Source organism: Lentinula edodes (assembly GCF_021015755.1).
Source record: "Lentinula edodes strain Le(Bin) 0899 ss11 chromosome Unknown C8R40scaffold_35, whole genome shotgun sequence".
NCBI lineage: Eukaryota > Fungi > Basidiomycota > Agaricomycetes > Agaricales > Omphalotaceae > Lentinula > Lentinula edodes.
In genome coordinates, this window is record NW_025764341.1 from 222,679 (window position 1) to 234,350 (window position 11,672).

At 47.6% G+C, this 11,672-nt stretch overlaps 6 protein-coding genes across 6 annotated transcripts; 1 reads left to right on the plus strand and 5 right to left on the minus strand.

Annotated features, from left to right (window-relative positions):
* Positions 1-774: 774 nt before the first annotated feature.
* C8R40DRAFT_532069 (uncharacterized protein) lies at positions 775-2,320 on the plus strand. Its single transcript, XM_046235362.1, has one exon. The coding sequence runs from the start codon at positions 1,041-1,043 to the stop codon at positions 1,896-1,898; it is 858 nt and encodes a 285-aa protein (XP_046082875.1). The 5' UTR covers positions 775-1,040; the 3' UTR covers positions 1,899-2,320.
* Positions 2,283-3,404, minus strand: C8R40DRAFT_1174237 (uncharacterized protein; the record flags this gene model as incomplete). The annotated part of the gene is made up of 5 exons (XM_046232155.1): positions 2,283-2,683; positions 2,734-2,766; positions 2,825-2,976; positions 3,030-3,306; positions 3,368-3,404. 5 exons carry the CDS (start codon positions 3,402-3,404, stop codon positions 2,283-2,285), a joined length of 900 nt encoding a protein of 299 aa, XP_046082876.1.
* C8R40DRAFT_1120271 (uncharacterized protein) lies at positions 3,367-4,961 on the minus strand. The gene is made up of 4 exons (XM_046228755.1): positions 4,680-4,961; positions 4,426-4,580; positions 3,724-4,372; positions 3,367-3,670 (listed from the first exon to the last, which is right to left on the minus strand). The coding sequence occupies exons 1-4, from the start codon at positions 4,719-4,721 to the stop codon at positions 3,656-3,658; spliced, it is 861 nt and encodes a 286-aa protein (XP_046082877.1). The 5' UTR covers positions 4,722-4,961; the 3' UTR covers positions 3,367-3,655.
* C8R40DRAFT_1256205 (uncharacterized protein) lies at positions 4,962-7,958 on the minus strand. The gene is made up of 8 exons (XM_046233765.1): positions 7,945-7,958; positions 7,409-7,884; positions 7,280-7,356; positions 7,177-7,228; positions 7,027-7,120; positions 6,771-6,965; positions 5,482-6,716; positions 4,962-5,425 (listed from the first exon to the last, which is right to left on the minus strand). Exons 2-8 carry the CDS (start codon positions 7,654-7,656, stop codon positions 5,275-5,277), a joined length of 2,052 nt encoding a protein of 683 aa, XP_046082878.1. The 5' UTR covers positions 7,657-7,884; positions 7,945-7,958; the 3' UTR covers positions 4,962-5,274.
* Positions 7,959-8,360: 402 nt separating this feature from the next.
* C8R40DRAFT_1054050 (uncharacterized protein) lies at positions 8,361-9,859 on the minus strand (the record flags this gene model as incomplete). Its single annotated transcript, XM_046224905.1, has 5 exons — positions 8,361-8,835; positions 8,887-9,210; positions 9,260-9,302; positions 9,361-9,508; positions 9,560-9,859. 5 exons carry the CDS (start codon positions 9,857-9,859, stop codon positions 8,361-8,363), a joined length of 1,290 nt encoding a protein of 429 aa, XP_046082879.1.
* Positions 9,860-10,122: 263 nt separating this feature from the next.
* C8R40DRAFT_1162461 (scamp family-domain-containing protein) lies at positions 10,123-11,516 on the minus strand (the record flags this gene model as incomplete). Its single annotated transcript, XM_046230241.1, has 11 exons — positions 10,123-10,176; positions 10,241-10,282; positions 10,334-10,466; positions 10,608-10,656; positions 10,710-10,728; positions 10,792-10,816; positions 10,867-10,911; positions 10,979-11,162; positions 11,209-11,276; positions 11,334-11,460; positions 11,489-11,516. 11 exons carry the CDS (start codon positions 11,514-11,516, stop codon positions 10,123-10,125), a joined length of 774 nt encoding a protein of 257 aa, XP_046082880.1.
* Between the last annotated feature and the right edge of the window lie 156 nt (positions 11,517-11,672).

The window sequence follows — 11,672 nt, forward strand, 5'->3', positions numbered from 1 at the left end:
TTCATGACCATAACAAATGGTACAACTTGCAGAACCAATTATTACACCTGCACCATGGCCTACTTTATTGGGTCGGCAATACGTTCAATTTAGGCCTCGACAGACCGTAAGTTATGTACCCTGGCTACAAAATCAATTTGTTGAGTATGAACGCGATAGGCCTCTGATTCGAATTTGGGTGTAGGGGCCTCAGCTGGAGTGAGCGGTGATGGCAGCGGAGATGCTGGAATTTCAGCGGGGAGTTCTACAACAGATACTGGGGACACAACAGCCACTGGTCAAGCCTCAGCTACAAGCGGAGATGGAAGCTCAAGTCAAAGCCAAAGTGGATCTACGTCTTCGAAGTGAGTACCCGTCAATTTCACGAAGAATTCTTTCACAGACTGACAATAAATGGTACAAGTTCTTCTCCAACTTCGTCACCCGATTCAACACCGCCCACTTCGGCTCCGCCATCATCAACATCCCCCACCTCTACTTCATCGTCGACAACCTCATCACAGTCTAGCACTAACCCAGATTCGAGCTCGTTGAGCCCGAGCCAAAGCTCATCCAGCACTAGTTCTTCCGATTCGGATTCATCGTCCCCTTCACAGACTTCATCCTCATCTACATCCTCATCACAGAGCAACACATCGATTTCATCATCCTCTACTCTCACTTCTACCGCCTCAAGCGAATCCAGCAGTTCGATACAGTCTTCGATAACTTTTGTGACCGTTGTCACGACAGAGCCCGATGGAAGCGTCAGCACCTTTGTCGTCCCCTCATCCCTATCTTCTCAGTCCCCCGACTCAAAATCGGCCGACACACATACAGCTATCATCGCAGGCTCAGCCGTTGGTGGTGCTCTCTTTGCAATCCTTCTCGCTGTCCTAGTATCTCTCTTCTGCTGGCGCCGGAGGAAAAACAGGAAACTTGGGTTTATCGAGGCTCTGACGCGAAGGTCTAAAGAAGGCAAAGGCGCAGGTGGGATAGGCTTGTTGGATGGAGAGTTCGACGACGATGAAGAATACAGAGACGAATTGGCAGGTGTTCACATGCGGGAAAGGACGACCAGTGCACATTCTCCACAGCCGTCCGTTGGTGCAGGTAGTATGGCTTCGCTGTCAGGTCCAACACAAAACAGCCAACATGCTAATTATCCGTACAATCCTGCGCCAACTCTCTATCGTGCCCGAGCTTCAGATTCAGGTTCCATGTTCCACGAAGAAGGCGTTTGGCCTCCGCCTAATCATGGAACACAATTTGTGGATCCGTTTGTCCCTGCCCGAGAGTTGAGCAAAGATTCGGAATTGGGTAGTATCGTTGATCAGATAATGGGTACAGATATCTCTGCTCATGCTAGTAGCCTTCCGCCAGGTGCTGCTCCTGCTGTTGTTCCTGGTGCAGTAGGTGTACCTAATAGTTCCAGCCATGTCAGAGGTGCAAGTGGTTCCTCTGTAAACTCCACCACTCCAAAGCGATCCAGTCCCCTCTCAAAAATGCTTTCTAAACCAGATCCGCCGCGATCTATCCTCACAAGAACGCAAACTGATCCAAACGCCTCTTTCGACGCCCATAACAATAGCACGATGGTGTCTTCCCCTACTTCAATACACCCCAGAAACTGGCTGGAACGTCAACCCAAAACGCCTAGTCCACGAGATCCTCCTTTGACCCTTCCTCCTCCGCTTAATTTGAGTGGCACCGGTGGCTCATCTGCTCCGCCGTCGGCGTTTGCGAATTCTGCATCGTCGTTGGTGAGTGCGTATGGTGCGCCGCACATGACTTCGCCTCCTACTAGCGCAGGAACGTCGAAGCACAACAAGCGTGTTTCGTGGGGAGAGTTACCTACACCAAGCCGACCCGGAAGCAGAACAGGATCGATTGCTGGAGGTATTGGTGAAGCGATGTAGGACCCTTTCTCTGTCTGTCTTTCCTCCTGTACAGTTATTGCAGTTACATCTGCATACATTTTCTGTCCCAAACCTTGTGCACTTTCTATAAGCTCGGATCAAACAATAGTGGTACATCATGCTACAGGAAACTACTCATATATAACTACGATATTTTATTCGCGCTATGGACTTTTTTCGAATTTCAAGTTTGTCGGGACAGTAATAGTCATACTGTAATTATTCCCTTGTAATCACTGTCTAGTACGTGGATATTTCTATGAACTTTTGTCAATATCAAGTATAGCATACAACGACCACCAAGCTTCCAAGTTTCTTCAACCCACTACTAGATTTTGTGGGATCTGACCCTTAAGACTACACTATGAATCTTCTCTCCCCGGTTTAAATTGCATTACCAGGATACCACATACCCCTCACAACATCCGTCCACTCCGATACTGCAGCCTTCAGTTTTTCAAACCTCTTGTAAAAGTCCCTTTCTGCATCGTTTCCCAAAAGGAGCGACGTTCCGGGCTCAGGCCATTTCTTGCCTACGGCAACACCTTCGCCTCTCACCACGTCGACGAGAGCCTCCATGGCCTTTACGGGGTCCCCGGGCTCATGGCCAGCTATTCCCGCAAAGCGTTTAGTGCAAGCTGCTCGAAGATCATCGTAGTCTGAGATGAAATTGTCCTGGTGAAATGGACTGTTGGAGTAGATGTCTGTGCGAAAAGCTCCGGGAGCGAGGAGCAAGACACGAATGCCCAGGTGGGATACTTCTGAAGCAAGACCTTCCGCCATGGCTGCAGGGGAGTAAGGTGGAGCTCCTTTGAGAATCGACATGATCTCTTACCATGCAAAGCAGCCTTTGAAGCGGAGTAATGAACTATACAAGGTAACTATGTTTGAATCTTAATGTTGAGAAGGATCAAGACTCGGTATACCTAGACCTGGTGTTTCGCCTATCCAAATGGATCGGCTGCCAAGCACGACTATTGTCCCACTTCTTCGAGGCCTCATATGGGGTAGTATGGCCTTCATGACTTCTACAGGTCCAAATAGATTAGTCTCAAATTGACGCCGCATCGCCGACGTACTTGAGAAATATAGGTCAGTGACAGTGTACCTGCCAGAAGTACGTAGACCTACTCGGTTTCCTCTATGAGTCCCAGTTCACCATTACCAGCGTTATTGACTGCAACGTCAATACGTCCCCAAAAGGCTACAGCTTGGTTGACCACATCCTTCACGATATCTGGACTGGAAGTGACATCCAGTTGTAAAACTCGTAGATTATCTGTTTTGACGTGTTTCTCGAGGAGTTTGTCCAGTTTTTCTTGTGACCGGCCGGTTGCGATGACAAGATCACCTCGCGAAAGTGCAGTAGAGACTAAACGAGCACCAAATCCTAGTGTTGAAGTGGTGCCTTGATAGTTTTTTCTGATCAGTACAGATCATATTCAAACTTGAAGATCAACTTATCCCACCTGTGATAAACCACACCAGCTGTTGAGGGGCTGTCATGTTCACGAGGATTACTTTCGACGAAAGGGATGAATTGCGGACCGAGTGAAAGTGGATACGGTCAGAGATAATTCCGAGTCCGAGCACATTTCAGTCATATGTGTGTGTAGTGTGTGCAAAGGGCAACAGGGGCTCCATTATTGCTATGTAATACACCAATCTGATTTGCAATACTCTTCCTCCATCTACATAACGGTTGACCTGCTTTTGTCGATCCCTACCCTCCCCATCTCTGCACCACAGTGTACGAGTCATACAGCACACAGGTAGGAGCAGTAATACCTGAATAATGCTATTCCTCGTTCAAAAAATCCTTCAGAGACTGGCCCGTAGTAGTAAATGCAAGAGCGTTCAGCAATATGTCGTAACAACATTTGAGCACCCTCCACAATTTATCGTCGAGGACAATCAATTGCCAAGCGGTTCTCGCTAACATGGTTGTCTTCACGGTGTGCTCGATGAGTGTCATGTACGGTGCCATCTGGGCGAGGAAGTAGCCAAGGGACACTCTTGAAGACTCGTCCTCCAATTCAGCGAAAGGGTCTTGGGAGGTCCGGATCCACTTTGACAAGGGTAGACATTGGGAAACAAGAAAATGTGTATCTCGGTCGTAAAAGTAAGGTAAGAGGACACCAAATGCTTCTGGATAAGCAATGCATATCGGGTGGGCGGGAACGATAACTACACGGGGACGAACCGTTGGTGTAAAAGTCATACAGGAAGTTGGTGAAAATGGAAGGGAAGCATGCAAGGCAGGGCAAAACATCTCTAGAACAATAGAATGCACCAGGTACATGCTCATCCGCGATGGGTCGCGTGGCGAGAATGCGAACAGGGCATGAGTTGGATAATGTTCAGCACTCAAATCCAAGACCAGGAGAGACACATTGGAAATTGAAAACTGCCCATCTTGACTCCAACGAGGTTGTACAAGGCGAGAGATAACACGGAACAAGATTCGCGACATTCTAGAATCAAAGAAAAGTAAAATATCTCTGTCAACGGGAGTCGTGAATCTTACCGAGAAAGAGGCATTTTCTCCGATACAACGTCTTGGAAAAACATGATTTGGGCGGTGAGTGTCTCAAAAGGTGGGAGAGGTATTGTTCGATGAAACGCGGTCCGCGGTGTACAGCCTAAACCCGGAAAATGAACAATGTATGCACATTCATTGGGCTCAGAATAGTTGCGCAGAAGTATATCCAATGTATTCATAGAGTCGTCGAGGTCGGTTGATAGCGTTAGAGATAATTATTAACAAGGCTTTATACTTACCGTTTGCTGAAGCGTCAAAGCTCTGACGAGAATGGTTCTCATTGTTCCCCAGAATAAGAAGTACAGAAAGAAAGCATTTCCCTCACGTCCGAGTCACTTTGTACCATTTCACACGACTCCCTTTGTTTTGAATGGCGCTAACAGACCATTCAAGAGGCATACATGGTATATAGATCCTGTGAGTAGATCACTCACCGCAGCATACCCGAACGAAGATGGGCAAGATGGAACGGAGACCAAGTTGTTTTCGACACCGACAGGTGTTATACAATGCAACGGGTCTATGATTCAAGCAGCAGTTGATCATCTCTATTTCTTGACTAAGTAACACAAAGGAACGACCGATAAAATCCCTAAGCGACATCCAGTAAGTACAACCGAACACCTGCAGTGAAGATGACCCGAGGGGACAAGAAAGGCAAAGATGAACAACCAGATACAAAGGAGGCGAATACAGAACACAGCATGGGGTGGGTAATTTCGACGTAGTCAAATGAATGGACGGATGGATACTTCAGTAGAACGATTGTATCCATCCAAAAAGAGACGGCTAACATCATGCACAACCAGTAGTCAAATAAGCGCAATCAAGCGCTTACTCATCCTTGCTGTATTCTTGAAGAACAACAAGAGCCTCCTGAACTTTATTGTTCATGGCTTCTTGAGATTCCAAGAGTTGAAGAAGCTCAGTGTTATCCATCTCAAGAAGCATACCAGTGATCTTTCCTGCCAGCTCGGGCTGTGTTCTGTTGTTAAAATATGTCAGTGAGTCCAAATGAAACATGCCATTCATAGTACATACCCAGCAATCCTCATGTAGATTTGTTCACCAAGCATTTGTTTCTGCTCCATCGGGCTGGAGTTGGCGAGCACAGCCGTGTTGAAGGGCGGAATTTCGGGGACAGGAGCCTGTCCAGGAGCGTTACGGGTCTGAGGGTTAAGCTTGTAGCCCTGCGGTTGGCCTTGAGGCTGCAGGCCTTGGGGAGAACGACCGGCAGGTGGAGCAGGAGCACCAGTAGGACGGGATTGGACCTGAGGGCCGGGTGCACGGGGAGCACCGTTGGGAGAGGCGCCATTAGGAGGGGCGCCGCCATTGGGACGCGGAGGAACAGCATTCTGCAGAGTTGGAGAAGGGGGGCCACGTGGAGCAGGGGGACGAGGGCCACCACGACCGGGGTAACCAGGCATACCATATCCTTGGGGAGGTTGTTGATAAGGCGCAGGAATAGGCAGACCGGCGACCTGACCATTGTTGGGGTAACGAGGGCGAGGAGGCATCATTCCCGGACCGTATCCCATCATACCACGTCCTTGAGGAGGGAATCCGGGACCAGGAGGATAATACATCGGTCCATTGAGATATCCTCCAGGTATACCGGCAGCAGCAGCCTGTTGCATTCTAATTTGGTTGCGCTGAGCGATCTGGCTCTCCAGTTGCTGGCGCCTAACTTCGCGACGCTGAGCAAGAGAGACATACAGAGGTTTTGAACCGATCATCTTGTTGTTCATTTCCGCAACAGCCTTGGTTGCCTCGTCTGGAGAAGAGAAACAGACAAAACCAAATCCTTTGGAAGCTGTTTTGTCATCGCGCATTACCTTACAACTGGTGATGGTACCGAAAGGTTCAAACTCCGCGCGCAGTTTCTCGTCGTCAACGTCATCCTCCAAGTTTTTGATGTAAAGGTTAACGCCCTGATATTTGGACAGCTTCTCCATCTTAGCCTGCTCGTATGACTTGCGCAGCTCCTCCTCGCGCTCAGCCTTTTTCTGGGCACGAGACACAAAGAGTTTGCGGCCATGCTGCTCGGTGTCATGCAGAGCGTCGACTGCCTTCTGAGCGTCTTCGTGAGACTCGTAGTTGACGAACCCAAAGCCCCGACTCTTTCCTTCTTCGTCCTTTTGAACAATGGCAGAAGTGACTTTGCCATATGGTTCGAAGAGCTTCTCAAACTCTTCTTCAGTGACTTCGGGATCCAAGTTCTTGATATAGAGGTTGGTGAACTGTGCTTTCATCTCGTCGAGTTTAGATTGACGTTCCTGCATTACAGTGATAAGCATGAGAGAAATACTTTGAGTTGTGGTCTTGTTCACCTTGCGAGAGATGTGATGACCGACATAAACCTTCTTATCGTTCAAAAGCATGCCATTGACAGCTTTGATAGCGCCGTCGGCTGCCTCAGCGGTTTCGTAGTGGACGAAACCGTAGCCCTTAGAGCGGCCATGCTCGTCAGTGGCAACCTTGCAGGAAAGAACGTTTCCGAATGCCGCGAAAGTGTCATGAAGAGCCTATATATTGCATTCAAAGTATTCAGTAGTTGTGGTGCAAGTGAACAATTGGATTAAGCACCTTATTGTCAATTTGTTCGTCGAGGTTCTTGATGAAGATATTGCCCTGACCCGTCTTGCGGAGAGCGGGATCACGTTGAGACCACATGATGCGGCTACATAGAGGAAGTGAATATCAAAGACGTGGAAAGGTACAATATGAACAACAAACCATGCACGATTCTTGATAAGAGAGTAATTCAGCTGCTCAAGAGCACGTTCACCTAACACCAAAAAATCGGCAAAATATATGCGCAGAAAACCGAAGAACTTACCGTCACTAGTATTCAGATAGTTAACATAGGCATAACCGAGCGAACGACGGGTGACTGCGTCACGGCAAACACGGATACTGGGCTGTTTGTAGGTGGCGATAATGTTGAGAACACGGATGATGAACATACCTGGCGACGGGCCCGATCATGTTGAAAATTTCAAAAAGCATAGCCTCAGTGACAGTGGGGTCAAGCTCTCCTACGTAAAGGGAGGCACTGGGGGTAGAGGCAGCCGAGCCTTGAGGCGCGTAAGTGGGAGCGGGAGCAGGAGCTATCGCCGGCATTGGAGCCGCACCAGAAGGAGGAGCGACGGCAGGGACACCAGCAGCTTCCACGGTCGATATAGCAGATGTTTCAGCTACAACAGGAGCAGACATTGTTTTATGAGTTTTATTGCGTTGAGGCGGGGGATGTGCGCAGTTCGAAGGGGTTTTTTCAGAAATTTAGGTACGTCGTTACTGCTTTATGAACTTTTCTTCGACTAGGGTACTTGGTTTGTGAAGAGCGCCGATTTTAGTTGGATAAGAAGACTCACACAGGAGAGCAACAAACAACCGCTTGTTTATGAAAAAAAGGTTTTATATGATTTTTAAGAAGCTTTTTAACTATGGAAAAGCGTGAAATGAGCAAAGCTTTGCCACAATCCACGAAATGGAGGAGCATACCTTTAAGATGATGGTGGATGAAGAAATCAGTTTGAGGTCGCCTTTTTGATAGATCATTGGTTTCCCACGGCCTCATGGCATTGTGACATGGTGGCTGTTGCATTGTTCCGATACTTCTACTCAGCTTCTACTGTTGCACATACATAAGTAGGACAGCGACGCTTGACTACATACAGAACAGCCTTCAACTTATGTAGCAATACTATGACTAGGAGACCAATGATGATTACGTGGAAGATCCACATAAGTTACACAACGTTTCGAAAGTGGTATCCAATTAATTACAACTGAAGATATAGAGATGCGAATGTTCAAGTACCGCCAAAAGATATGAGTATAAAAAGGCAACATAATTATGTAGAGCGTGATAAATGATTCTTACATGCATTGCGAGTAGATTTTGCACAAGGGATGAATCATTTCCTGATATTGGTGTAAGCAGGAGGCAGCTCAATGGTCTCGGGCTCCTCTTCTTTCTTTCCACCAACTTCACTGGGGCCAGCGTCGTCATGCTGGATGATATTCACGGGGCGAAGTACTCGTGGTGCTCCAGTTTTCTTCGTGCCGGTAGATGAGGAAGCGACGTCTGGAGTGCCGCTTCTACTTGTGGGCCGTTCGCTCGCACTCAATGGTCTTCCACTCGCGCTGGCTGAAGACTCATCGTAGGTAGGATCAGGAACAATGAATGGATCGGGACGGTAGTATTCTGGAGGCTCGCCAGGTCCGTTAGGTCGCTCGTCTCCTTCATCGGATTGAAGCAGATCCACAGGTTTTTCGTTGTTTTTGCGGTTTTGCCTGGTGCGACGACGGATGAAGTAGAAAGTCAAGAGAAGTGCGAGGAGCCCGAGAACACCACCCACTACACCGCCTACAATTGCACCTACATTAGTACTGAGACCATGATCAGTCTGCGTATTCGAGGATATAGAAGAGAATCTTTACTTGCTAGTGGTACTAGATCCGCCAGACGAGTCTCCGCTTGTGTCCGTGGGATAGGAGCCACCAGCTGGAGTTCCAGCCGTTGAGCTCGGACTGTTGTTGTTCAAACAAGAATTGTCATTCTGGAGGTTTTGGCCGACCGTCAGACGCGAGCTACCACCCGTGCCATTGCCGTTATTATCATTACCGACAATATGCATAGTTGTTCCCTCACGGACATTGGGTGTCCAAGAGAAACCAGTGCCAGTATCGGATGTGGTATTGACATTGCTTTCAGGAATCACAAAGGAATCACCGCCAGGAATAACACCAAAAAAGAATGGGGTTCTTTCAGCGCGTAAGCCAAATAGTCTGTACGCAGGCAGCAAAATCATACCCTGAAACATTGCTTTCAGTCCACCATATTCTTGTGGCCGTGCCTGCAAAAACAAAAGTTTTGTTTCAAGAAGAATCGTCAAAGATTACCGTCGAACTCACATTGAACAAGCTGATTAGACGGGTCGAGGTTCAAGTACCAATCGGGTACAACAGATTTACTAGCGTCTATGCAGCTGCTGTCGGATGAAGAGACAACTTCGGCCTCAGCACTAGTGCCTCCAGTGCCAAATCCGGTCGCATCACTAACCTAAACAAGGATATGACTCAGCCGACTAGAATTCAGTCAAAGAAAGCTTACCACCGCAACTAGCTGACTCTCCGCTGGATAAGCTAGTTGAAAGCTGACTGAATTTGACGAAAATTGCTGGCTAATGATTTTTCGAACTTCTGTACCATTCGTAAACGGTGTCGAGCCTGAAGGAATGATGAGGACGCTATATGGGGGAGTTCCTCCACCAGAGATAGAGATAGAAAGGTTTTGGCATTGAGTTGGGGCAGATTGGAATGTCCAGCTAAAGGCGGCTGTTAGGGGCAATAATTCCAGCAGCAACAGCACTTTAGTCGCAGATGGTACTGTCAAGGCTACTAAGCCTGTCATGGCCCACGATATGTGAAGGTTAAAAAGCCTGGGTAGAGTATGTTGTGATGGTGAATGGACGTCAACGTTCAAGCAATGGATAATCTCCACAAGTTTCCACACCCCGGGACTGGAAGACCGTTGATCGCCAGCATGTTCACACACTTCTGTCTCGTTTCACCCAGTCACTGACTTGTAGCATATAAAAGTTTAACAAGTAATGTTCTCATTCTCATCGTCCGTACAAGATAATTACAGGAACGTCTGATACATTGAACAACAATTCATCCTCGTGTAAAGTAGGCCTTCGCACCATGAGAAGCCAACTCCGTTTTGGCCTGAAAAGATTGGAATATAAGTGGCTCAAAAAGCTAAAGCTAATATGAACATTCGTGAGCTTGCCTTTTCCATCGTATGGCCCGCAGCAGTATGATGAGTATAAATCTTTACAGGAGGTTAACGGACGTCGGGGCGGAAACCGAATGAAAAACTTACTTGACGATAATAAAATGCATTACCCAGCCCCTGTAAAGTCCAGCCAACAGTGGCAACGAGACCGAGTATCGCAGCGACCCAATGATGGCCAGCGAACATCTGGATGGTCTGTATGAGACCCGCTGATCCGGTACTAGAGAAGGGAAGCCGAGGTGAGCAAACATATTGCCTCGGAAAACCTCGAGTGTCGGATACCTAGGAACACCGATAATCCTGAACGAACAAAAGAAAGTTAGTTTGAAAGAGGAGGATCGGAATTTCTGGATGAACGCACATGTACACGCTGAAGAGTAAATGGAAGCCACAAAAGAAGAAGTAGAAGTCTTCGAGAACATGATGAACGAAACGGTCGGCTTCGGGAGGAAAGGAACCTTACAGTAATACAGGGCTTGCTCCTAAGAAGTGTCAATGAAAGTAAGACAGCCTATAAAGTTTAACGCGAGCTGGGCTTTGCGTACCTTCATGTAACCGTTGTAAATGGGACTAGCGCGATGATATTAGCGCGGGATAATGAAGTAGTGAATGTCACCTACCGATACCACAACAGGAAAGACGTGACTGTGATGATGAAAAGATATCTATTAGAAGTTCACGACGCGTTAGAAGGCGTTCTTCGGCTAGAAATTAATTGTTTAGTGCACATACCCTATAGCTGCGCCTACATCTCTTCCACCATCTGAGGATCCAGCTATGAGAATGAAGATACAGGCAATCATGTTGAGAACGAGGGTTCCCAGGAGTACGAGCCAGAGTTGGTAGAGCCGATTTATCAAAGGCCTTGATGCTTCTGGGATCTCCACAGAAATATCGTGGTAAATAAGAGGGAAGACTGCGGAGGATCAGACGTAGAACTGAAAAAAGAAGAACATAAATACAGAATGGCCAGTTGTTCTTTCCATGATGCTTGAGCTGTTGTTCTCTTTGATCCAGGTCGCGTTGACGTCTGCAGATGCAGGGTGTAAGCATTCAGAAGTGTTGAGGAAACGAGAATAGGGTATACCGTTCAAGGTCGGCTTCGCGCTGACGGATACTTTCTAGCCTTGCGGCATCTGCCTGCGATGTCGCTGGGTCTTCGAAAGGATTTGTATCGAGAGAATGCGAAGAAGCAAAAGGATTTTCGTTGTAACCTGATGAGATTTTGTCAATGAAGGACACCTACACGGTGAACGGGATATTCACTCATCGTGTATCGTGTCAAAAGTGGGTGGTGCCTAATTTGGTATGCGTTACGGCAGGTTGTTGTATAAGAAGTTTAAACAAATTTTCCCAGGCCTCAGTCGCTTTTTTTCCTCTTTCTTTGAATCCTTGGATTCTTCGCGAATTCCTCGTGTCTTCCTTT

What these genes read in the sequence shown, in the direction of transcription:
- C8R40DRAFT_532069 (XM_046235362.1), top strand. Translation starts at nt 1,041, where the DNA reads ATGCGGGAAAGGACGACCAGTGCACATTCTCCACAGCCGTCCGTTGGT.
- C8R40DRAFT_1120271 (XM_046228755.1), bottom strand. Translation starts at nt 4,721, where the DNA reads ATGAGAACCATTCTCGTCAGAGCTTTGACGCTTCAGCAAACG. An exon ending in CTTTGACGCTTCAGCAAACG is followed by an intron (nt 4,581 to 4,679) that starts GTAAGTATAAAG and finishes AACTATTCTGAG; the next exon opens with CCCAATGAATGTGCATACAT. An exon ending in GAGAAAATGCCTCTTTCTCG is followed by an intron (nt 4,373 to 4,425) that starts GTAAGATTCACG and finishes CTTTGATTCTAG; the next exon opens with AATGTCGCGAATCTTGTTCC.
- C8R40DRAFT_1256205 (XM_046233765.1), bottom strand. Translation starts at nt 7,656, where the DNA reads ATGTCTGCTCCTGTTGTAGCTGAAACATCTGCTATATCGACCGTGGAA. An exon ending in GTCATCACATCTCTCGCAAG is followed by an intron (nt 6,717 to 6,770) that starts GTGAACAAGACC and finishes ACTGTAATGCAG; the next exon opens with GAACGTCAATCTAAACTCGA. An exon ending in ATCTACATGAGGATTGCTGG is followed by an intron (nt 5,426 to 5,481) that starts GTATGTACTATG and finishes TTTTAACAACAG; the next exon opens with AACACAGCCCGAGCTGGCAG.